This window comes from Mirounga leonina, unplaced genomic scaffold (assembly GCF_011800145.1).
Source record: "Mirounga leonina isolate KUSES-001 unplaced genomic scaffold, KU_Mleo_1.0 Mir_168, whole genome shotgun sequence".
NCBI lineage: Eukaryota > Metazoa > Chordata > Mammalia > Carnivora > Phocidae > Mirounga > Mirounga leonina.
The window spans coordinates 12,065,307-12,089,513 of record NW_023270426.1 but is presented as its reverse complement, the minus strand read 5'-3'; the positions used below and the strand labels follow the sequence as shown (position 1 = coordinate 12,089,513).

Sequence of the window (24,207 nt, the reverse complement as noted above, 5' to 3'; positions counted from 1 at the left end):
TCCCAGAACCCTGGGATCACGACCCGAGCCGAAGGCAGACGCTTAACGACTGAGCCACCCAGGTGCCCCAAAAGTCACACTTTAAATAGGTGCAGGGATTGACAGGACCTAGAGTGAATATGGAATGGAAGACTTAAGTCTGTTCTTCTCCTTTCACATTTTACGTATATATGACTGACAAGGGTTGTAGGCACAGAATTTTGCGTGCTCCACTTTACGGCTTCTTAAAGAAGTTTTCAGAGATAATATTGACTGTCGGTTTTTGGCGATTTTGCTGAATTTTGACTAACCCTAGCCTAAAATGAGACTTGACTACTAAACCTGCCAGGTGTTTTGCTATAAAGGTGTTGCTTTTATTTGTTTATTTTCCCCATCCCGAAGGCATTGCCATTTATTTATATATATATATATATATATATATATATATATTGCTGGGCTGAACCTGGGGACATCTGCATGCATTATCCCATCAAGCTGTCCCAGCCCTACGGTTAGTCTCATGCTGTGGCTGATCTGCTTGGCCCATACCAAGCCCTTTGAAGCCCAGAACCCAGAGCCAAGAGATTCGGATCTATAGTGTCTGGTCTATATTTCTTAGAGGTAACTGGAAATCCTAGCACAGTCTTTATTTAAAGTGAGCTTCCATGAGAGATACTTAGGATTTTTCCCTATAGTGTTCAGACTTTTAATTCTTTTTTTTTCTTAAGATTTTATTTATATATATATATATATAAGTAGGCTCCATGCCCAGCATGGAGCCCAGTGCAGGGCTTGAACTCAAGACCCTAAGATGAAGAGTCAGATGCTTAACCAACTGAGCCACCCAGGCACTCCAGGTGTTGCTTTTAAACAGGAAGTTGACAAACCATTAGAGCCATTAAGTAAGGTCAGGTTGCAGGATTCAAGATCACTATACAAAAATCACTTGTATTCCTGTATCTTAGCAATGAATAACCTGGAAGTGAAATTCTGAAGACAGTTGCGTTTACAGTAGTGTCAGAAAGAATAAAATACCTTTTTTTAAGAAAGATTTTATTATTTATTTGGGAGAAAGAGCACAAGCAGAGGGCAGGAGCAGGGGGAGAAGCAGATTCCCTGTTGAGCGGGGAGCCTGATGCGGGCTGAGTTTACAGCCCAAGCCGAAGGCAGACGCTCAGCTGACTGAACACCCAGGTACCCGTAAAAGAATAAAATACCTAATCATCAATTAAACAGGGGCACCTGGCTGACTCAGTAGGTAGAGCATGCAACTCTTTCATCTCTGAGTTGTGAGGTGGAGCCCCACATTGGTGTGGAGGTTACTTAAAAATAAAATCTTAAAAAAAAAATTAACAAAAGGAGGTGAAGTCTTTCACACAGAATACTACAAAGTATCGTTGAAGGAAATTAAAGATCTAAGTAGATGTAAAGACATCCCATTTTCACTTTCTGGAAAACTTAGTATTGTTACAGCCTAAGAGCAATACTGCCCAAGTAATCTACAGATTGGTTGCAGTCCCTTTCAAAATGTCACCTGGCTTCTGTGCAGAAATCAACAGGCTGATCCTGAAATTTAGATGAACTGTGGAGGACTCAAAGCAGCTGAAACAGTCTTGAAAAAGAACAAATTTTGAGGACCCATACTTCCTGATAACACAACTTGGTACAAAAATACAGTAATCAAGATGATGTATTGGCATAAGGATAGACGTCAAGATAAGTGGAATAACAGTGAGAGTCCAGAAATAAACCCTTCCAGTTATGGTCATTTGATTTTTGATAAGGGTGCCAAGACATTTCAACGGAGAAAGAGTAGTCTTTTCAACAAAGGGTGCTGGGACAACTAGATATCCATATACATAGGTATGAAATGAGACCCCTACTTCATCTTACACACAAAAAATAATATTCCGAAGACCTGAACGTAGGGGCCAGAACTGTCAAACTTATAGAAAAAAAATAGAGGAATAGTCAAGGCAGTGGTTTCTTGGATATGATACCTAAAGCACAAGCAACAAAAGATTAAGTAGACATCATCAAAAATAAAACTTCGGTGCTTCCAAAGAAACTTAACAAAAAGGTGGAAAGAGAAACCTACAGAATGGGAGAAGATATTTGCAAATCCTTTTTTGATGAGAGATTCGTATCTAGAATAAATAAAGAACTCTTAAAACTCAACAATATAAAGCACAACCCAATTAAAAAATGGGCAAAGCTTTTGAATAGATAACTTGTTCGAAGATCCACACCTGGCCCAAGAAGCTTGTCCCGGCGTGCTCAAGATCATTAATCCTTCTGCTTCCATGAGCAGATTCATCTCTTCCTTCTCCTTTCCCCTTCTTCTTACTCAAAGCTATAGTTGGTTATTCTCTCTTAAGTAGTAGTTCAGTAGAAGGATTACAGTCTTTAGAAACACGTATCCGTCTGCCGTCAGTTATAGGTTCTTTCCTTGGAGAGGGTTGGTGGTTATGAGTCTAATTAGGGAACACGCAGAGAAGTAGGAGGATACGGAATGTATAGGTCCCTTCTCTGCGGTGTGTCCGTTGAAGCCGGGCCGCAGGATCCCACGTTAGGTGCAGATTCCGCTGTTGCCTTCCTTTTCTTAGCAGGTAGCATCGTCCTCCTCTGTAGCCAGCCAAGCTATCATTAAATCCTCTGTTGTAGTAAAGACTACGGCTGATAAGTAGCAGTGACTTCTGGTCATGACAGCCCCATCTCCTTATAATGTCCCCTGGGTGCTTAACTGTTCCAGAGCATTGGAGAGAGAACATATTCTCCTGCTGCCCCATGTGCTCCTGATATCAAATAAGTAGTGTTTATTTACGTAGAAGCGGATTTTAAAGGGCATTTAAGGAAAGATATTCAAAAGATCAGCAGTAAACACAGCCCTAAAGTTGAGGCACATCTCTGTTCTTTATTGCTGAGGTGTCTAAGGTAAGAATGGTGTTTGTAGACGTTCGTAGGCTGCTGTGTAACTTTCCTGGAATGTAAGTTGGCATGTTTATCAGGAGCTCTAATAGACCTACCCTTTGGCCCTGACTGAACTAGATAATCAAGAGGTTGATGATCAGTAATCAATATTATCCAACACGGGAGCAGGAGCTAAGTAAAATTTGTTCCATAGTATGCAGTGATATTTTTAAACAGCTCTTAACAACTTAGGGAGAAGGTGTAAGAGCAAATTAGTTCCTATGATGTCAAGAAAATATAAATGAACAGGAGAGAGATTTGAAGGCGCTGTATCAGATGATGAGGAGACATTTCATGGTAACTCAGGAGCCATAGCTTTCTGCCTATTTGATACTTTCTGATTTAAATTTTTTTAAAAATTCTTAACTTTTTTTTTTTTAAAGATTTTATTTATTTATTTGAGACAGAGAGAATGAGAGAGAGAGAGCACAAGATGGGGGAGGGTCAGAGGGAGAAGCAGACCCCCCGCCGAGCAGGGAGCCCGATGCGGGACTCGATCCCGGGACTCCAGGATCATGACCTGAGCCGAAGGCAGTCGCTTAACCAACTGAGCCACCCAGGCGCCCCTTAACTTTTTTTATTGTGGTAAAAGAAACGTGTGTGTGTATATATATTTATATATATAGTATATAACAAAATTTATCATTTAAACTATTTTAAGTGTATACTTCTGTGTCATTAAGTACATTTTCATTGCTGTGCAACCCACCATCCCTCTCCAGAACTTTTTTGTTTTCCCAATTTTATCCTGATTAAAAACGAACTCCCCAGTTCTGCCATCCTCCAGCCCTTGGCAACCATCATTCTGCTTTCTTTCTCCATGGATTTGACCAGTCTGAGAACCTCCTATGAGTAGCGTCACCACCTGGTATTTGTCCTTCTGTGGCTGGCTGGCTTTACATAGCATGTGTTAAAGGTGGTGGCATGTGTCATAATCTTCCTTTTTAGAGCTGGATAATATTTTTGTTTATTTGCTCATTTTCTGATGGACCCTTGGGTTGTTTCCACCTTTTAGCTATTGGTTAAGGACCCAGAAGTAGATTGCTAGGTCATATGGTAATTCTCTGTTTAATATCTTGGCAAATTACACAATTTCCCAGACTTACAGTTTCAGGGGGTATAATTTCACAATGAGAGAAAAGTTACAAGACTAACTAACACAAGGAATTCCTGTATACCTTAAATGAAATTCACCCAATGGCTTCTGTGTTGCCCCATTTATCATTTTCTCTCTCCAACATGCACGCACGCACATAAACTGTGGGTGCTTATTGGTTTATTTTTAACCTTTGAAGAAATGCTGGAAACATTGTGTTTCTTTACCACTAAATATTTTAGTGTATATCTTAGGAGTACGGACATTGTGCCATATAAGCTTGGTACAGTATGAAAATCAAGAAGTTTGACATGGATGCAATGCTCATGCTACATTTGGAATCTGAAAATAAATTAAGAACGTAATTGAAATAGGCTGTGATTTCAGGCTGTCTTGCAGTGTGTGTTAAATACTGAAATGGGCTTTAATGTGTGTTTGTGTTTTTAAAGGGAGAAGTTTGTTAGAACTTGGAGGAAACAATGCCATTATTGGTAAGGCTGCCTTTCATTTATTTTCTCTTCAGAATAGCTTTGGTAGCCATGGTGAACATAAAGAACTCACATAGAAACTCATCCTTCCTCTGTTGTGTCCTTCTAAGACGTAAGTTTGGCTTTCAGGATTTACTTGTGAGACAGGACACAAAGGTTTGAGGGCAGAGATAACTAGGAGGGACAGGTATTCATGTTGGAAAACGCTACTTGGGGCTTAGAGCTTGTGCCCGAGACTTTCTGGTGTGGCATGGTTTCTTTCTTTTCCTTCTCCTGCTTTCTGAAAACTGCCCACATGTTTCTCTAAGAATAAGTAATTCTTACACAACTTCCTGATTCCTTTATATTTTAAAAAATTAGCTTGTCTGTAATGAAATATTGAGTGCTTTTATACTGGGAAGGAGTCCTTCCTTAAAGCATTGCATCGTTTACCTGTAGGCTTGGAGTTGACTTGATTGTCTTTTTCGGTTGTTGGGCACAGAAGGAAAGAGGCTACCAGCCTATTCTGGATAATGGACATCAGTAGGGTGATTGCTTGATAGAAGCATGGATTTTGTGATAAAAAGCAAAATTTGGTAATTTGCATATTGCCGTCATCATCGTCATGTGTAAATGCCTATAGATTTGTGGTGTGCACCAGAAATTTAAAAAGACTGTGGTGATGGCTTTATTCTGGTTGAACCCATCTGGTTAAAGAGCGTTCATTCAAAAATATAGTTAGCATTTAGCGAGCGCTGGGTTTCACAGATACTGTGTTCAGCTCTTTCATCTGAGTTATTTCCTTTAATCCCCACAGTAATCCCATGAGGTACCTACCATTATTAATCTCCTTTGACATCTGTACTGGGGTAAAGACCTTAGAGCTCATTATTCTGCTCTTATGTAATCCTCCCTGGAAGAAAAGTTGCCCCCGTGATGTGAGCATGCTTCTAGCACAAGGGAAATGCTGATAGTCTATTACTGAGCTTTCGAGGACATCACTTAGTACCAGTTAGCAAGTCTACTTGGTGACACTGATGGGTATCTGCTTTGTCTCTCTAAGCCTTTGAGGATGCGGACCTCAGCTTAGTTGTTCCATCGGCTCTCTTCGCAGCAGTGGGGACAGCTGGGCAGAGGTGTACCACCGTGAGGCGCCTGGTGAGTGTGTCTGCGAGGGCACATGACGTCAGATGACGTTGTCTTCAAACCCCACTTAGGATCACATTGTACTGTTAGGAAGTACTGCTAGAAAAATGTATTCTGCAGACGTGGTTGGCACATCTGTGGTCCTGTTACTCTCTTCCTTGCTCAAGGCAGATGGTGCTGATCAACCAGGGACTCTGCCTCCCCCTCCACCCCAAACTAAAAGTGGACTCACGCTCATTGATTGGAGTTCGACTGGGGAATGAGACCTGTTTTCAGTCTTAAACCTAGAACAATATGGACAAAGTCCAATGTCACTTAGAGAATAAAATCAGCTAAAAGTTTGGAGAATTTGCAAATCATTTGCTGAAAGATAGCCTTGGTTTTTTCATAAAAACACTTTAAGTAGTAAAATATTATTAAGATTTTAATTTTGGGCCTGTAAGTCTGGTATTAGATCTAGACTTGATATGGCATGGTTTATTGAAAAGCAGACGACTTTGTTTGTTGTCTCTGGATGAATATGTAGTCTGCACACAAATGTATAGAACACATCAGTATTAAGAGCATACAGGGAGGATGTGGTTTAGCATCCGTGTGTGGGGTTTGGAAGGTTTAATCTCCATACTTAGATTTGAGCTAAATTTCAGTTTTGTGTGGGATACAACCCTGATGTTCATGACTTTCTGTTTTTATTCTCACCCATAGTGAGAATGAACCAATTCTTTATAAGGTTGACATAATGTAAATTAGAATAAAAGATACCTGGAAAGTAAGTCTCCTTTTTCTGTAACTTTTCATATTCATTTTTCATGTATTTTACAACAATTGATTATCTGTATTTCCTTCGTTGTTCCATAGTTGAAGCTCTCAAAAAAAATCTGAGATAGATGTTCATAGAACATTTACAATGTATTGAATTTGTTTGCTTTAAACATTTACTACGCTAACGCTAAGACAGAAATCGGTACTCCAAAAGATAATCATGGTAAAATTTGAAATGAGATGGAAGTCAAGCATTTGTCTATTTGGCTGAGTTTTACTTTCCTTTGTGTGTTGGGGCAAGTGTACATAATCAGGCTTTATATTTAGTGTTAAATGTTAGAGGATGTTATTAGTCACTGCCCAGATTGGTTTCCATAGGGACAGTTAATGGTATGTAGAAAAATCCATTCCAGTACTGTGGACCTCTCCATGACTGTCAATCCATTTGTTACATGGAGACCAACCCAGAGAATGGATGGCTTGACAAGTTCATCTCTGTCGGTGGGAGCAGAGCATGGAACTTAACATCTTACCTCGAGTGAGTCCAAGGGCAGTCCTCCTGGTTGAGGCCTCCCTCCTGAGCCCTACTTGGCCTGAGGCTAAGGGCGTGTTACACAGCATCAGTAGGCCGACTATTCTGCTATGATGTCGAGTCACCACAGGGACAGGTAAACCTGAGGTTCTCTGGTAATTAAGATGTCAAACACTCTAGAACCAAAACAGGCTTAATTGATGTGTGAAGCTTGGCCAGATGGGTCCTTAGAAACTTGATGAAGACATCGCCTAAAATTTTTTTCTAACATCCACCAAGTGGAAATTATTTTGCCTTAATGTAGTTAATATTAGAATTAGAAATTATCTAATACTTTATTTGCTTATGTTTTCAGAGGTCATAGTGTTTAAAAACCATTATGAGTTGTAAATCAGTACAATTATGGAAAGTTTCACATTGTTAACAAATTTGTACGTTTGACTATTCTCCTGAATGTTTCTTTTTTCACTTAGTTTTTACACGAAAGCATCCATGATGAAGTTGTAAATAGACTTAAAAAGGCTTATGCGCAGATCCGTGTGGGGAACCCATGGGACTGTGAGTATCTGGTTTATTTCAAAGATGTTTGTTTTTAACAACTGGTCTTACCAGTGTTTCTGATCTCATACTTGCTGTTTTTCCTTTCCTGAGAGGCCTGAGGACATAAGAAGCAGGGTTATTGGGCACTTGGGGTGTCACGTCCGCTCCTAGCTTAGGATCCTCAGTGCTTGATGTCAGCTGGTGGGTGAGCTTAGGATGTGGTGTTCTGATGGGATGACTCGGATGAGCTTTTCTCTCTTCACTTTTAAAACTCCCGTGCAAGCCACGAGCATCCTCGTGGAAGGCTGCAGGAGTCACCTAGCTGACTTGCCTGCTTCCACTTCTGCCTTCCAGAGAAGCCAGAGTGATTTTTTTTTTTTAATGTAATTAGATGACAAATCACATTCCTGCTTCCTACATTCCAGTGACTGCTAACTGCTCCAGCTAAAACCTGGATTCCTTCCCAGTCCCTCTGGATCCGGCTCACAGTCTCTCATGATGGGACCTCTGCCTCCCCCTCTTACCCACCCTGACTCCTGTGTACCATTTGCTCCTTTGCTCCCTGAGCTCCAGCTTCTCCATCCTTCTCGCGGAGCTCCCGAGTGTCCCAAGCTCCATCCTGCTGCCCTTTCCATTGGAAATGCTCTTCACCCCGCTTTTCCCATGCCTAGTGCTCTTAAGGTGCCACCTCCTCACTGAGGCGTACCTGAATCCCCTTCTTCCTCTGTCCCCTGGTCCCCTTTAAGGCTCTGCATTCCAACAGCATCCGTCTCTTCCCATTGAATTCCACAGCAGCTTCTGAGCCTGTGAAGTTTTTAGAGAATGATCTCATGGTCATGAATAAATGGAGCTTACGTTTTTGTTTTTTTTTAAAGATTTTATTTATTTGACAGAGAGAGGGAGGGAACACAAGCAGGGGGAGTGGGAGAGGGAGAAGCAGGCTTCCCACTGAGCAGGGAGCCCGATGCGGGGTTTGATCCCAGGACCCTGGGATCATGACCTGAGCCGAAGGCAGACGCTTCACTGACTGAGCCACCCAGGCCCCCCGAATCTTAAATTTTAATGCAGTGCTCTGATTCTTTGATAGCCATTCCTTTAACCCAGGGGTTGACAGATTTGGCCTGCCCCCTGTTCATGTAGAGAAACTTTGTCAGGACACAGCCCCACCCCCTGGTTTCCGTGTCTTCTGTGGCTACTTTTGCCCCCCTCGCAGAGATGAGTGGTTGTGGTAGAGACCCTATGTCCTGCAGAGGATTCAGTATTTCCTGTCCTTTTACTGGGAAAGGTTGCGGACTCCTGCCCTACACTGGAGGGCTGTATGAAGAGATGGGGCTGTTCATTGGGAGAGCTCGTCTAACAATAAAATGATGCCATTCAGGGTGAGATTAAGAGCATTCCTTTTTCTGTGCAGCTAATGTTCTCTATGGGCCACTCCACACCAAACAGGCAGTGAACATGTTTCTGGAAGCAGTGGGGGAAGCAAAGAAAGAAGGTGGCACCGTGGTCTATGGTGGCAAGGTAATGACACCTGAGCTTAGTAGTGACACATTTTTGCTTCCTTAGGCACAAGCAGGGCTCTGGGCAGATGGGTGAAGGGTCTCCTGCTGTCTTGTCTTTTCTCCATCCCTTTTATAAGGGGGAAATCAGTGTTTTGGTGACTGAGAACATAAAATGCATGGAACACTTCTGGAAGGACGCACAGGAAACTCAGAGCCGTGGTTGTTGAATTGAGTCCCTGGGAATTTGTATGGAAGGGGGACCTCCTTTTCCTGGGACAGTAAAGACTTTGTGTTCAGAGCAGTCAGAATCCGTATTTAGTGGTTGTTTTTAAAGGCAGGGTATCAAAAACGGGATCCTAGGTAGTTTGGCCATAATAGGCATCTTTGCTGCCAGCATTTTTACCAAAAACATTATTGTTGCATAACTAATTGGTTATAAAGGCAATTTTGGCATAAAGGGTAATGAGAATAATGAGCATAACTGGTTGGCTGTTTGTTTGGTCAGTATGTTAGTCTAATCAGTGGATTGACAGTTGGGTTTCATTTCTCCATTGATGTAGTATTCCCATTTTTATACTATATAAATCTTAGCCCTCATGATGGTCTATGCAGTGGTGCAGAGTTTTGAACTCCTTTCCCACAGAACCATGGACTTTGCATTTCCCATAGAACTTTGAAGTGTCTGTCAACGGATACGTGAGAACATGCCAAGGACAAACAACGGTGTAGAAGACTTTCACAGCGCAATACAAAGCTCAGTTAGAAATATGCACCCTGGTATTTAGAAACTGATAACCTCTCTTAACAAAGGAAGAAATTTCAGCAAAAAAAAGAAAAACGAGGAGTCAAATCAATAAGCAAGAAAATGTGTAATACTATAAATGAGAGATTTTGAAGACAAGTAATTAAGTACAATCCACAAAATCAGTTATTTGGACAGTATTGACTAACCTACAGTTTGTTTTTTTTTTTAAGAATTTATTTCAGAGAGAGCATGAGTGGGGTGGGGGAGGGGCAAAGGGAGAGGGAGAAGCAGACTCCCCACAGAGCAGGGAGCCCCCCACGCGGGGCTTGATCCCAGGACGCTGAGATCATAACCTGAGCCAAAGGCAGACGCTTCACTAACTGAGCCACCCAGATGCTCCACTGGGTCATTAAAACAATAGAAATTCACTTTGCTCACAGTTCTTGGGACTGAGTCTAAAGTCAGGGTGCTGGCAGGGTTGGTTTCTGGTGAGGCCTTTGTTCCTGGCACACAGACCATGCACACGGCCTCCTTCTCAGTGTCCACGCATTGAGTGTGGAGAGAATAAGTCTCTGGTATCTCTTTCTCTTTTTGTAAGGACTCTATTCTGTCAGATTCGGGCCCCACCCATGTGACCTCATTTAACTTTAATTACTTGCTTAAAGGTCTGTCTCCAATTTCAGTCACACTGGGGGGGTTAAGGCTTCCACGTACGAATTTGGAGATGGGGTATAATACAGTCTTCAGACAGTATAGATGACCTGTTTTTACATTATATAAACTTTTTAAAAAACCACCTGTCACTTTTTTCAGTGTCACTTGCTCACGTCACATGTCACAGCTTTTGCTCCTTCACTCCTTTTTCTATTTTTCTTTGACTAACTAAGTTAGTATCAACAGGAGACAGAGAAGATTTTTGTTCATAGTGGGAAGTTACTTTGGGGAAACAATTTATCTGTATAAATGGTGTTTATTTTTTTCTCTCCTCTAAGTAGAGGGAAAGCTTGTGTCCTCTGACCCGAAGTACCAGAAAGCAAAATGCCTTCATTCTCATTACTTTATTTCTCTACTGAAGGTCATGGATCGCCCTGGCAATTACGTAGAACCGACAATTGTGACAGGTCTGGCCCACAACGCGTCCATTGCACACACAGAGACGTTTGCTCCGATTCTTTACGTCTTTAAATTCAAGGTAAAAATGGATTGTTTCCCTTTTCTTGAGTTTGATGTTGAAACAACTGCGAAGACGAAAGAAAATGAAGGTATATGAAATTGCACTCGGTTAGCCTTTTGGGAGGTTTTAGGAAGTCACTGTGATAGTAGGAGTTTGAAGGTGAAGGCTAAACCGTGATGAGATGAACACTATATACTGTGGAACATGTCGGACTCGCTGTCAGGGAAACCAAGGCAGGCTGAGGACCGGATTGGAATTTATGGAGACTGGCTCTCCTTCACGTGTCACCTGTTTTGAGCTGTGTAGGCCTGATGGTCAGCTTCCACACGGAAGGGACCAGATAGTCCCATAGCCTGAGTGCTGAGTATCAGCAGACAAATGAGAAGCTACATGAGCGATCTAAGACTTACAATTGTAACCTGTATCCATGGAGAGCCTGGGGGTTTTAGTAGACGGAAAGAGCTAGAGGGTCTCCTTTCCCACCGTGAGACAGGCCCAAGCCATGCCAGCAGATATTTGGCAATCGAATCAAGGTTTGAATGTGCCATGATTAATAGTTAAACTATAATAATGAGAATCACATCTTTTTGCAATTATAGTATTGCTTTTTATTTTTAAAAGATTTTATTTATTTATTTTGACAGAGCGAGAGAGAGCACAAGTAGGCAGAGCGGCAGGCAGAGGGAGAGGGAGAAGCAGGCTTCTCACTGAGTAGGGGGCCCGATGCAGGGCTCGATCCCAGGACCCTGGGATCATGACCTGAGCCGAGGGCAGACGCTGAACGACTGAGCCACCCAGGCGCCCCAGGACTGCTTTTTAAAAACCTTGATTTAAATCGTCTTAGTATTGTTTCATGTCATGTGACTAGAGAGGATAATTTTATGTTTTGTACTGTGTGTATGTGAGTGAATTCTTGAGTAAATTATTTAGTGTATCTTGCCTAATCTGTAAATTGGGGATAATATAAAACCTGTATCATTGGATGAGGATTAAATACCTAAATGCATGCAAAGTGCTTAGGTCAGTGGGTTGCATATAGTAGGAGCTCAGTAAATATTGGCTCCTAGATGTAGCAGCTTGAATGGAAGCATGTCCTCATCTCTGTTTCTCAGAGTACAGTTAAGGGAAAACCCCGCAAAGCTGTGTATAAGAGAAACAATTAGTAAGAGATGGAGATTTTGGTTTACTTTTATGCACTGAAATTATACTGGTACATCTCATGAAATATACCATCGTGAACTTTGACCTGAACACTGCGTCCTCTAACATCTTCCATTGTCTGTCCTTTCAGAATGAAGAAGAAGTCTTTGCTTGGAATAATGAAGTGAAACAGGGACTTTCAAGTAGCATCTTTACCAAGGATTTGGGCAGAATCTTTCGCTGGCTTGGGTATAATTTGTCTATTTTGGGAATTTACATAAGCCTAATTTGTGTGGTGAATGGGCTTACAAAAAAAGAAAACAAAACCATCGTAGTTGAAAGACCATTTTTGAGCATCGAGAGTCTTAGAGGTTTTGTTTGGGTTTTTTTGTTTGTTTTGTTTCTTTAATTTCCTGTATGTTGCTCTCAACCATGCTTCCCTTTCTACACACAGACCGAAAGGATCAGACTGTGGCATTGTGAACGTCAACATCCCCACGAGTGGGGCTGAGATTGGAGGTGCATTCGGTATGTAGAGAATCCTTTTCCATGCTGGGGGCAGTATGTTAGGTGGTCGGGGTATCATAACAGAACACCATGGCCTTGGTGGCTTGGACAACAGAAACTGACGTTCTCAAGTCCAAGGTTAAGATGTTGGCGGGGCTGGTTTCTCCTGAGGCCTCTCTTCAGTCCCTACGTGGCCTTTTCTCTGTGCCTGCCCGTACATCCCTGGTGCCTCTTTCCTTCCTAGGACACCAGTCCTATTGTTATAGGGCCGTACCTTTATGACTTCTTTTTTGGGCTTACGACTTCTACCTTAATTACCTCCTTGAAAGTCCTTTTGCCAAATACTGCAAAGTATTGGAAGTTAGGTTTTTAACATAGGGATTTGGGGAGGGGATACAATTTGGGCAGCAAGGGAAAACCAGTCGTAGCTTTTAGAAAAGTTTGACCAAGAAACCGAAATAATAGAACCTGGTAAGAATCTGTTCTAACATGCTTAAGAGGAGCTTACGTGCCACATTCAGAGTGATTGTCCAAGATCCGACTTTTTATTCTCAAACACAGCATCACACTGGAGCCGGGGCCCTTAGCTTAGGATATGTGACCCCTTGAAATGGTGGCATCTCTTTTTTGGGGAGATGGTCTATGACCCAAAGAACATTAAGAACCCCTGGCTTTAGAGATAAGCCAGATTCCGTCACACGAAGAGCTCTGGTTTTTGGTTGCAAAGGGATGTGGTAAGTGTTAAACATTAGCTTTTATTTTAGATAAAATACCAACTTGTTTTTTTACACTGGGTTCTGCTTGTATTTTCTCGTGGTTAATAGTTTGTTTGTTTGTTTTTTTTTTTAAAGCCATTCCAACTAACAATCGTGTGTTAAGCATTACAACCAAAAATGAGGGGAAGTATAGTGAAAACAGATTACCTTGTTTACACTTACATATATGTCTATATATGTGTAGAGGAAAACACACATGCATTAATATCTCCAACAGTTTAAATCATTCAAGGCAGTTTTTAATGTTTTAGCCCAGTGATTGCTGCCCTTACTATTCAGTGTGCCGACTTTGATGAAAGGCTCCTGCTTTCCTTCAGGCTCGGCCCTGGTGGCCTGCGTGCATCAGTGTCCGTCTCTCCCCCTGCAGGTCTTTATTCCGTTTGTAGCCCACACTTCTTTGTGCACCTGACTCTTCTTCCTTGGAGCCTGCGCAAGTTGTAATTTTTAAATGGGAAAGGGGGTTCTCCCACTTTTCTATTCCGGCTTCATTCCCAGCAGCAACTACTTTGAGTAAATTTACTTTTTTTTTTTTTTCCCCTTTTTTTACTTTTTATTTATTAGTTATAAGCAATCTCTCCATCCATCGTGGGGCTGGAACTCACAGCCCTTAGATCCAGAGCAGTGTGTTCTACCAAGTGAGCCAGCCAGGTGCCCCTACTTCAGTTTTTCAAAGTAGGGTGCTTTAACTGTTTACTCTTTCTCCACTTTAGACGTTATTTGTTGACCCTCTGTTAGCATAGATGAACTTTCTTAAACCTTCCTCTTCTGTGTGTGTGGCATGATGTTATCATGCTCGGTGAGGTCAGGAGGAAACCAGAGGAACCAACCATGCTTCTCCGTGTTCTCCCCCTCAAAGTTACACAGGATGTGCTCCCTTCTTCCAGCAATGGATCGGGACGACAAATGTGACATGTCATCTACCAGGAAAACTCATGAGAGACTCAGCACCCAAGGCTTTTGTTGGGGGCTGGTCACCCAGGCCTCCTTTCCCTGGCATATACCGAAACTCCAGACTCCCTGAAGGAGAAAGCAGGGGTTTTAACATAAACCACATTGTTCCAAAACAGCTGAGGCCCCGTGAGACACTTTTATCATTTAGGAGAAGTTTTATGTCCGTGTAGGGAACTGTTTAGCAGCCAGGTTCCCACAGGCAGCAACATTGCAAACAGGCCTGCTGTGTCTTTCCTGCACAGTTTGCAATAATTTTTCCTCAGACTTTTGCAGTTGTTATTCATTTGCATTATGATTTCTGGTATCGTGGATGAAGAGCCCAGTCCACTTTGATTTTCAATCTCTCTTTTTTTATTTTTTCCTATTTATGTCAGTGGAGGTCTTTGTACAAATTTTTCTTGGACATTGGGCCAGTGATTAGCTTTAGCGTATTGGGGCTCATAATTTTCAGGGCTGGGGTGTTTTTGCTAGTTCTGTTTTCGTAGTATTTTTGACAAATTTATTCCCTTCCACTTTTTCTCTCTCTCTTTTTTTAAGGTTTTATTTAGAGAGAGAATGTTGAGGGGGAGGGGCATAGGGATAGGGAGGGCGAGAATCTCAGACTCCATGCTGAGCCTGACTTGGGGCTCCATCTCACGACCCTGAGATCGTGACCTGAGCTGAAACCAACAGTCAGACACTTAATCGACTGAGCCACCGAGGTGCCCCTGCTTTTTAAAGTAATCTCTGCACGCAGTATGCAGCTTGAATTTAAAACCCTGAGATCAAGAGTTGCATGCTCTACTGACTGAGCCAGCCAGGCACCCCAATTTTTCTAATTACTGGAACTATTACTCGAATGTTATCTCTTGAAGCATTGTCTATTTTTGTTATCTTTTCCCTCCTATTTTCCATCTTTTTTTTTTATATGGGCGATTTCCTCATTTTTTTAAAAAAAATTTTTAAATTTAATTTATTTTAAAGATCTATTTACTTTAGAGAGAAGAGAGAGAGTGCCTGCGTGCTGGGTGAGGGGCAGAGGGAGAGGGAGAGAGAGAATCTCAAGGAGACTCCCCGATGAGTGCAGAGCTCAACACAGGGCTCGATCCCATGACCCTGAGATCATGACCTGAGCCAAAATCAAGAGTCGGACGCTTAATCGGCTGAGCCACCCAGGTGCCCCTAGGATTTTATTTTTAAGTAATCTCTATCCCCAACGTGGGGCTCAAACTCACAGTCCCGAGATCAGGAGTTGCACACTGCACTGACTGAGCCAGCCAGACACCTGCTCAGATTTTTCTTCTAGCTCTTCTGTTGAGTGTTTTCTCCTGTGCTATTACTAAAAACACCACCAAGACTTGTGCTTTGATGGCACGTTGTACATAGTATCCTTTTTTTGTTTTATGGACTCATTACCTTCTTATGATATAAGGACATTCATGTTATATTTCAGAATATTATAAAAGTGTATATATGTTGTTAAAAATTGTGTATAGCTAAGCTTAAATGAGAAAATTATATTTCCACTGTCCAGAAGTTTCCCATCTTAATATCTGGTCTAATGGTAAGGTTGGTTTTCTTTTGTTTCTGGCAAATTTGTTGCCTCTTTATTCCTTTTGGTTTTTTCCCCCCTCTTAGTTCTTTTTTCCTGTTTATTTGGTCTCTGTCTTTTGTTTGTAGAGGAGATACTCTGAGCTAAATGGGAGCTCGTTGGTCAGGTAGCTCTGGTCTCCTTTCGGTGTGTTTCTCTCCGTGCTCCCAAGAAGAGGCTGCACCCGGAGAAACTGCTTACGACCTGTGAACTTCTTGTGTATTTGTCTAGGAGGAGAAAAGCACACTGGAGGTGGCCGGGAGTCTGGTAGTGATGCCTGGAAACAGTACATGAGAAGATCCACTTGGTAAGAAAAGGCTTTGGGAGGGTGGGTTTGAGCTTCGAGCCATTGGAATGTGCTTTTCCGTGCGGCTTCACTTCAGTTTGGTTTTGTAACGAACTGCAGCTGTCCCCTCCCAGGGCATCCATCCTGTACTGTTACTTGTCTCCCTTTCTTGTCCCACTTCAGCTAGTGCCCAGGGCTCGACTGAAACTGTCTCGGTGGTGGTTTCTGTCTGGAGACACCAGAGGAGCAGGACATTGGAAGGTCAACCAGTAGGAGAGAGTGGGAGAAGCTGTACTTTCAGTTTTCTCCTTGGGTGGGGCCACCACCCTTGCAGATGGTAGGAGCAATAGCAGAGGGGAGGTGTGCAGGGCCCCTGCAGGCCACAGGAGTGAGCATGGCTCGTGATGGTGCATTAGCTCGTTTACCCAGCACACCGGTGGCTAGTGAGGGAGAATTTTACTAGGAGTTGGTTGTTCTACTTGTATGCTATTTTGGGGTTGTTTTTTTTTTTTTTTTTAATTATTTATTGGGAAGGTACACGAGCTGGGGGACGAGCAGAGGGAGAAGGAGAGAGAGAATCTCGAGCAGACTCACGCTGAGCGCAGAGCCTGATGCAGGGCTGGATCTCATGACCCCGAGATCATGGCCTGAGCCGAAATCCATAGTTGGACACGTAACTGACTGAGCCACCCAGGCGCCCCACTTGTATGCTGTTTTTCCTTTCCCTTAGATGGAAATATTTTTACCCAACTGTATTAAAACAATATGTGGGTCAGGCCCATGTGATGTTATGTTATAGAAAGAACACAAGTTGAGGATCCAAGGATGCTCATCTTAAGTCTCAATTTATTGCTTCTCACTAGCCCTGTAACCTCAGGTGGATTCCCAAACTTAGCCCCTTAGAGCCTCAGTGACTTGATGTCTGTCTGGAAATTCTGAGGTGCTTTTGGCTGTGCCTTAAGTCCCAGACACATGCACGCTGTCCTGGTTCCCATTCTTTGTTGTTGTGGGGTTTTGTTTATTTTTGTTTGTTTGTTTCCTGGTTCCTGTTCTTTGAAATCAATTACGTTCCTTTTACTTTCCTTGCGCACCTGACATCTAGAGTGGATCCCCATATTCTTGTGCCCTGAAGACTATGAATAACATATTGGATACGTGTTTTTCCAGATTTCTGTGTTTCTCTCCTTTGTCTTTTCTCTTTTATAAAACTGGATCTGTACTAACCTTGTTTCGTATCCTAATTTTTTTTCTTTACCAACTTGTATCTTGGACATTTCACCTTGTTATGTGTATAGAAATGCTAGATTTTCTTAATGGTATAAAACATTCTATATTATATATGTACTACCCTTCATTGAATTTGTTCATTTTTTTTCCCCCTCTAGTACCATCAACTACAGTAAGGACCTTCCTCTGGCTCAAGGAATCAAGTTTCAGTGAAGGTGACAGTAAATTGACGTTACTTCAGATTTATAGGCATTTCTTCTGAAGATGAAGAAAATTAAGATTTGCCCTGAATAAATGCATCATTTTGATTACAGCAGTGGCTAGTCTCCTAACCCTCAGGCCCCAGCTAAATCAAGAGACTTATTTTTTAAAAATAAAACTAAATTGTCATGACATAGCCATATTTAGTAAAAGGATGAATTTTTTGTTACAAGTAGTTTGTGAGTTTAAGAATTTTTTTTTTTTTAAGATTTTTTTTTTTTAAGATTTTTTATTTATTTATTTGAAAGAGAGAGACACAGCGAGAGAGGGAACACAAGCAGGGGGAATGGGAGAGGGAGAAGCAGTCTTCCCGCGGAGCAGGGAGCCCCATGCAGGGCTCGATCCCAGGACTCTGGGATCATGACCTGAGCCGAAGGCAGATGCTCAACGACTGAGCCACCCAGGCGCCCCGAGTTTAAGAATTTTTTATTATAATTTAGGAAAAAAGGGAGTAGATGCAATAAGAGGAAATTGGAAAAACAGAATAGAATGGAGAAGAAACTAGAAGTCTTCTGAGTAGATGCAGGAACATCTGCTGAGTGTGAATAAAGATTGCCGTAGTGAGTATTGACTCACATTAGCCTCTAGCGTGTTTGCAGGGAGTGTGTTCGTGTTCCTTGCATGTGGGTTAGCACGGCACAGCGCCCATGTGGAATGACTTGCTCTGTATGAAATGACTAAGGGTCTTTGTCACCATTATGACTTCTCTTGCTCATATTGGCTTGTGTCACCACAAAAAAGATATGCATGGTGGACATAGGTTTTGCACCTGCCAAGGACTCTGCCCATGTCTGTGGAAAGTGTGTCTGGGTTTCTTATGCAGCCTTAGACCATTTTTATAGCTATTACATTTGTGCAGTTGCCCTTGGATTTGTTCCGGGAGAATGACCACTCTGTGTGTGGCAGCATGTGGTTTTTTTGTGAAAGGAGGAAAGTTAGTTTATTTGTGGCTGAGAATCTGCCTCCTTCTCTTGGGAAACTGAGCCTTTGGAGTGGTTCAGCCCAAAGTTGCCTGTGGAGCCCACTTTGGCTCTTGAAGGTCTTCTGTCTTCCTGGCAGTCTATCCTGCCCGGCTGGGTTAGACCTGGGCAGAAGCCTTCCAAGAAGATGACATTTGTAGATAACCTAATGCATCAGGGTGTATGGAGAGATTTGGATGACTGGCAAAGGGTGGGTTGAGTTATGACAGAGAAGTAAGCAAATGAAAAAACGAAGCAATTAAAAATTTATCAGGGTGGGAAAGGTATTCATAATATGTCCCATGGCGTAGCTGGGACTAGGGCTTACCAAGGCATGCTGTTGTCAACCTTGAATATTAATTAAGTGAAATGCTGGTCATAGATACCTGTTGAGAGCATATGGGCAGGAAGAAGTTGGGGTTACATCAAAGAGGTGGACAGTTCCTGTTCTCTAGTGGAAAATCAGCAATGCCTAAAATTACAGACGTAAGAAAGACTTAAGAAAGGTTGATGGAGGGCGCCTGGGTGGCTCAGTTGGTTGAGCGACTGCCTTCGGCTCAAGTCATGATCCTGGAGTCCCTGGATCGAGTCCCGCATCGGGCTCCCTGCTCGGCAGGGAGTCTGCTTCTCCCTCTGGCCCTCCCCCCTCTCATGTGCTCTCTTTCATTCTCTCTCTCTCAAATAAATAAATAAAATCTTAAAAAAAAAAAAAAAGAAAGGTTGATGGAGATAGGTAAATTCTGAAAGAAGTGTTGTCTAGGGGGATAAATGGGAGGTCAGGTGTGGAGATGGGAGGGGATGGCTGTTTCTCAGAACATGTCTTAGAGAACTGTTTGAGTCTTTAAGTCAAGAGAATGTATAACTTTGATAAAAATTAAAACCCACAAAAAAGAAAATGATGTTGGAGAATGAGGTGCTTGGAATCATGCATTTCCAGCACACACACACACACATGCACACACACACTTGTATGCTCCGTATTGACTAGTTCACCTTGAAACATCTCATGAAATGATCCTGCTGAAAGCCAAATTTTCTCCATTTTTTAAAGTTCATCATAGACTGGATTATGCTATATTGAGATTATCTGTACTTTTTAAAATAAGTAGTTGCTTAAGAAAATCATGCAATTTGGGCATTAACTTTAAAAATCTTGCTATGGCTTTGTTTTGCCTTTTTTATTTTAGGTCACAATGTTTAAGTGTTTTAGCCCTGTCTTAGGGACTGTATTACTATCTGAAGAAAGTAAAGCACCATTTAAAACACTTTTAGGAATCACATGCTGACAGGCCATTGTTATTTTGTGAAATTGTGCAAGGTGATTTTTGATTGAAATATTTTCTTATGTCCTGGGTTTTCCCAGGATGATATTTTTAAACAAATGTTCTAAGATATAAACTGTATCAGTGTTTGTTTTACCTTAAAATTTTTTACATTTATAATTTCTCTCTTTTAGGTTTTTAAGGAGGCTCTCCATCCTCCTGTGTATCTGTTAAAGCCATGATATGGTGGCCAATTTTCTAGCATGCTGGGGTGACTGGCAGATCTAGTCTTACATATAGAAATCAAGTAAAACTGATTCTGAACGCTTTTTTGGAAACTAATTCTTCATAATTTTTCTACACGTTTCTAACAATTATGAGCACATATTTTTGTTATAATGCTTATTAAAAAATTTTGTGCTTGGGGCGCCTGGGTGGCTCAGTTGGTTGAGCGACTGCCTTCGGCTCAGGTCATGATCCTGGAGTCCCGGGATTGAGTCCCGCATCAGGCTCCCTGCTCGGCGGGGAGCCTGCTTCTCCCTCTGACCCTCTCCCCTCTCATGTGCTTGTTCTCTCTCAAATAAATAAATAAAATCTTAAAAAAAAAAAAATTTGTGCTTAAATTGTCCCTCTTTGTCCTTTTTTAGTGACTCAACAAATAAATGTCACTTGTTAGTGTTTTTAACCAAGGGAGTTGAGGTACACCTTTGTGTGTGTTGTTAGGGTTGTGTATTTTAAGGTGCTAGGGGCCCTGTACCGCTTCGTGTGATTACTGTTTCCGTTGAGCCCCTCCTGCCTGCTTGCATCTGGTGCTGTCACAATACTGCCATCTCCTGGCCCCCATTGTGGACAAGAGGGCTTGCGGTCAGCGTGCCAGTTTCCACCACTGCTGTGAACCCTAAGTGTCTTGGCATCTTGCTGTACTTCTCCAGTCTCTGGAGACAGCATCCCACCGTCTGACCCTGGGATCCTGACTCTTGTAGTTCCATAGGCAGGCATTGGAAGACTTGATTGTCCTGACCTCCGTTTTGGGAGGCAGGCACTCATGAGGAAGAGCTCACAGAATGGAGTTGAGGCAGTTTTCTCAAAGGAAATAGGGATGCGGTTACTTTTTTCACTCCTCTCTTCCCTGCTGTGCAACCAGAGATCATTCTCGTGGCATTCTCTGTCCCTGGGAATGCTGAGGGGACAGAGGAGGCCAAGTCCTTGCTCTTCTGCCCTCCTAGCACTTCAGATCTGTCTCCTCTTGCCTGCAGTGTAACTTTACTTATCTGCCTGTTTGCTGTAGGCGTTTGCGCTGGTGATTGTCTGCAACTTCTGCCCTTTCTGTACTTCTCCCCTCTTGCACGTAAGTGCTCATGTTTGGTTTTGAGATGTTTGTTGGCCTTAAAGGGAAATTTAAGGGGAAGTGTGAAGACATTAGGTGCCAGGATGTTATTTTTCAGTCCCAGAAAGTGTTGATACATTCTGATGTACTGAAGTTTTGGACTTTTCATGCAATCAAATCTATTGGTTTTTTTTTTTCTTTTAAGATTTTAAGTAGTCTACACACCCAACATGGGGCTCGCTCGACCTTCACAACCCCAAGAACAAGAGACACATGCTCTACCCACTGAGCCAGCCAGATGCCCCAAATCTATTGATCTTTTACAGTTTTTCCAATTTAAGCTTAGAAAGTTAGGTTATAAATTTTTTCCTCTGCTTTTTTTTTTTTTAAGTGTATTTTTAAATACTTGTACACAGTTCAAAATACAGTGGGCCTATAATGCTTAAAACACTGTTCCCCCTGATCTGCCCCCGCCCCTTACTGGAGTGACCACCCTCACCTTTTCTACTGTTGCTGACCACATTATTCCTAATAAGCTCCTACTGCTATTTTTCAGTAAATCAGTTTAGATATTGAATGCAGAGTTCTCAATGCTATAGGTGAGGATTAACTTTCTTATTAGTACTTCCCCAAACATAAAGCCTCTTTCCCTCCATTCCCCTCATCTCTTTACACCACAGCATCTGGTTAAGTCTGTAGTCATGACTTAATTATGACTTGCAAAGGGCAACAAATCATGCCTGCTTTCTTGTCTTTTTCCTGGAGTTTGTAATTGCCCTTATTGCTTAATTTGCTCTGCATCTATTTTTTTTCTTATTGTGGTAAACTACAACATAACCATTTTAAAGTGTGCATCTCACTGGCATTTGGTACATTGACTCACTGGTGCAGCGATCACCACTGACTAGTTCCAGAACATTTTTATCACCCCCAGAAGAAACCCCATACCCACTGAGCAGTACTCGCTTTTTCACCCTATTCCCCAGTCCTTGGCAACCACCAGTCTGCTTTCTGTCTCTGGATTTGCCTATTCTGGATATTTCATAAAAATAGACCGTTACTAATTATTTCTAAATGCCTGGATTCTGTCACATGCCTGTTAAGATTTTCCAGTTACTCAGGAAGCTGTTTTTATTTTTCCAGGGATCACCTGTCCCAGTGCTCTTTGTGTTCTGCTTCAATGAGATGGTCTGCTCGGGGCTAGCATACGAGTGACCTCGGTGAATTTCCCTTTCCTTTGCTGGTCTTCTGCGTTAGAGACTCTTGCTTCCTGGCTCCCATGCATTTTCTCTGATTGCTTTATACTCTAGTCTTGCTGGAGCACATCCTGCAGAAGCTTCCTGACTGGTGGTTTTGGAGGTAGTTTTTGCAGAGTCTTCTAAAGGAAAGGGCTTTGTCTCCACATTGAACGGAAAATTCGGTATAGGGTTCTGGATTAAAAATATAGAGACTATTTTTTTTTTTTTCCACTGGAAAGGCCTGTAAGTGTTTTGTGGGATTGGCCTATTGGTCTTTAATCTGTTTGGCCTTAAGGTGTAAGCTATGATTTGATATACATTAATATCCCCTTCACATATTTAATACTCCGCCCCCCCAGCCCAGATTTGATGAATGGATTTCCCTTTCCTCACTGAGCCTTTTATAATACGTTGCATTCTTGTGGATACCAAGATCTGTTTGTAGGTTGTATATTCTGATTCAGTGATTAGTGTATATATGTGGTTGTGTATACATACATACACGTGTATTGGACTGATTTAATTCTTGTGGCCTTTATCTATTTTTAGAGGGAGAGAGAATCTCAAGCAGGCTCCCCACCCAGTGCAGAGACCAGGTGAGGCTTGATCTCAACCCTGAGATCATGACCTGAGCTGAAATCAAGAGTCGGACGCTTAACCGACTGAGCCATCCAGGAGCCCAATTCTTGCTATGGCCCAGGTCTTTAAATTCCTGTTACTAAAGTTTTTTTGTTTTCTTTTTAGAGTCCTATTCAGATTACCTGTGTGACCTTCAGAAAACAGCTAACCTATTTGAACTTCATTTTCTTAACTGTAATCTGGGGTCTACCAGTTTGGCTGCTTTGTTGTAAGCTGCAGAAAACAATTTTGCCTTTAGCAAAAATTGGAAAGAACGGTGGTCGCACTCACTTTGCTCCTGCGGGTTCATTCTCCAACATTCTCCCGCAGTGTGTCTTTCAGGGCTGACCTCTGGACTCCTTCACCTGAGCTTTCTTTGTGTTCTGGTTTTTGATTGTGCAGAAAATCAAAGCACAGAGGTCAGAGTATCCACTTCCCCACTCCCTCCCTGCCAGCCTTTGGCAGTTACTGTCACTGGTTTTAATCTTTGTTCTGTGACTGCAGAGCTTGTCAGGTGCCCCCTCTGCTGTGGTAACACAGGATTCTGCCAACACCATTCCCTTTTCTTGCCCTTCATTCTCCAAGTGCAAATGGCATGGTGTTGATGCTTCCTGGGTTTGTCACCTTCCTCGATTCCTTATTCCCCGGACTAGCTAGAAAGCAGGTAATAATGAACTACCTTGTTCTGCTAGAATGAATGAACTTCAACTATTTTTAGGCCTTTTATTTTCTTTACTAAAAATTAAAATCTTTAAAAAAATTTTTTTTTTTTTAAGATTTTTATTTATTTGAGAGAGAGAGAATGAGAGACAGAGAGCACGAGAGGGAGGAGGGTCAGAGGGAGAAGCAGACTCCCTGCCGAGCAGGGAGCCCGATGCGGGACTCGATCCTGGGTCTCCGGGATCATGACCTGAGCCGAAGGCAGTCGCCCAACCAACTGAGCCACCCAGGCGCCCTAAAAATTAAAATCTTGAAGCAGCCAGTGGTTGGCCTGGTGTGGATCCTTTGCCTGTCCAGTATGTGACCTGCTCATTGTTTCGAGGAAGAGCAAGACCACTGTATTAATACTCGAATGCTGAAGTCAAGGGAACGTAATTCCCTGGATTTGGAAATAGTGATATTATCCTGGGAATGAAATGTGGGTGCTGGTCTGCTAAAACAATACATTGCATTCC

The 24,207-nt window shown here is 42.3% G+C and overlaps 1 protein-coding gene across 2 annotated transcripts in view; it reads left to right on the top strand.

The window, feature by feature from the left end:
• The window catches only part of ALDH7A1 (aldehyde dehydrogenase 7 family member A1), a 44,608-nt gene extending 24,299 nt beyond the window's left edge, over positions 1–20,309 (top strand). Inside the window, exons 10-19 of one of the 2 annotated variants that reach the window (XM_035014023.1) lie at positions 4,495–4,536; positions 5,576–5,670; positions 7,426–7,510; positions 8,904–9,010; positions 10,812–10,928; positions 12,202–12,299; positions 12,505–12,578; positions 16,086–16,161; positions 17,526–17,582; positions 20,044–20,309. In XM_035014023.1, the coding sequence (XP_034869914.1) occupies positions 4,495–4,536; positions 5,576–5,670; positions 7,426–7,510; positions 8,904–9,010; positions 10,812–10,928; positions 12,202–12,299; positions 12,505–12,578; positions 16,086–16,161; positions 17,526–17,580 (749 nt within the window). In that variant the 3' untranslated portion in view covers positions 17,581–17,582; positions 20,044–20,309. Of the gene's footprint in view, positions 1–4,494; positions 4,537–5,575; positions 5,671–7,425; positions 7,511–8,903; positions 9,011–10,811; positions 10,929–12,201; positions 12,300–12,504; positions 12,579–16,085; positions 16,162–17,525; positions 17,761–20,043 lie in introns of those variants that run through there. The other variant, XM_035014024.1, reaches the window with a different exon arrangement.
• The last annotated feature ends 3,898 nt before the right edge of the window (positions 20,310–24,207 follow it).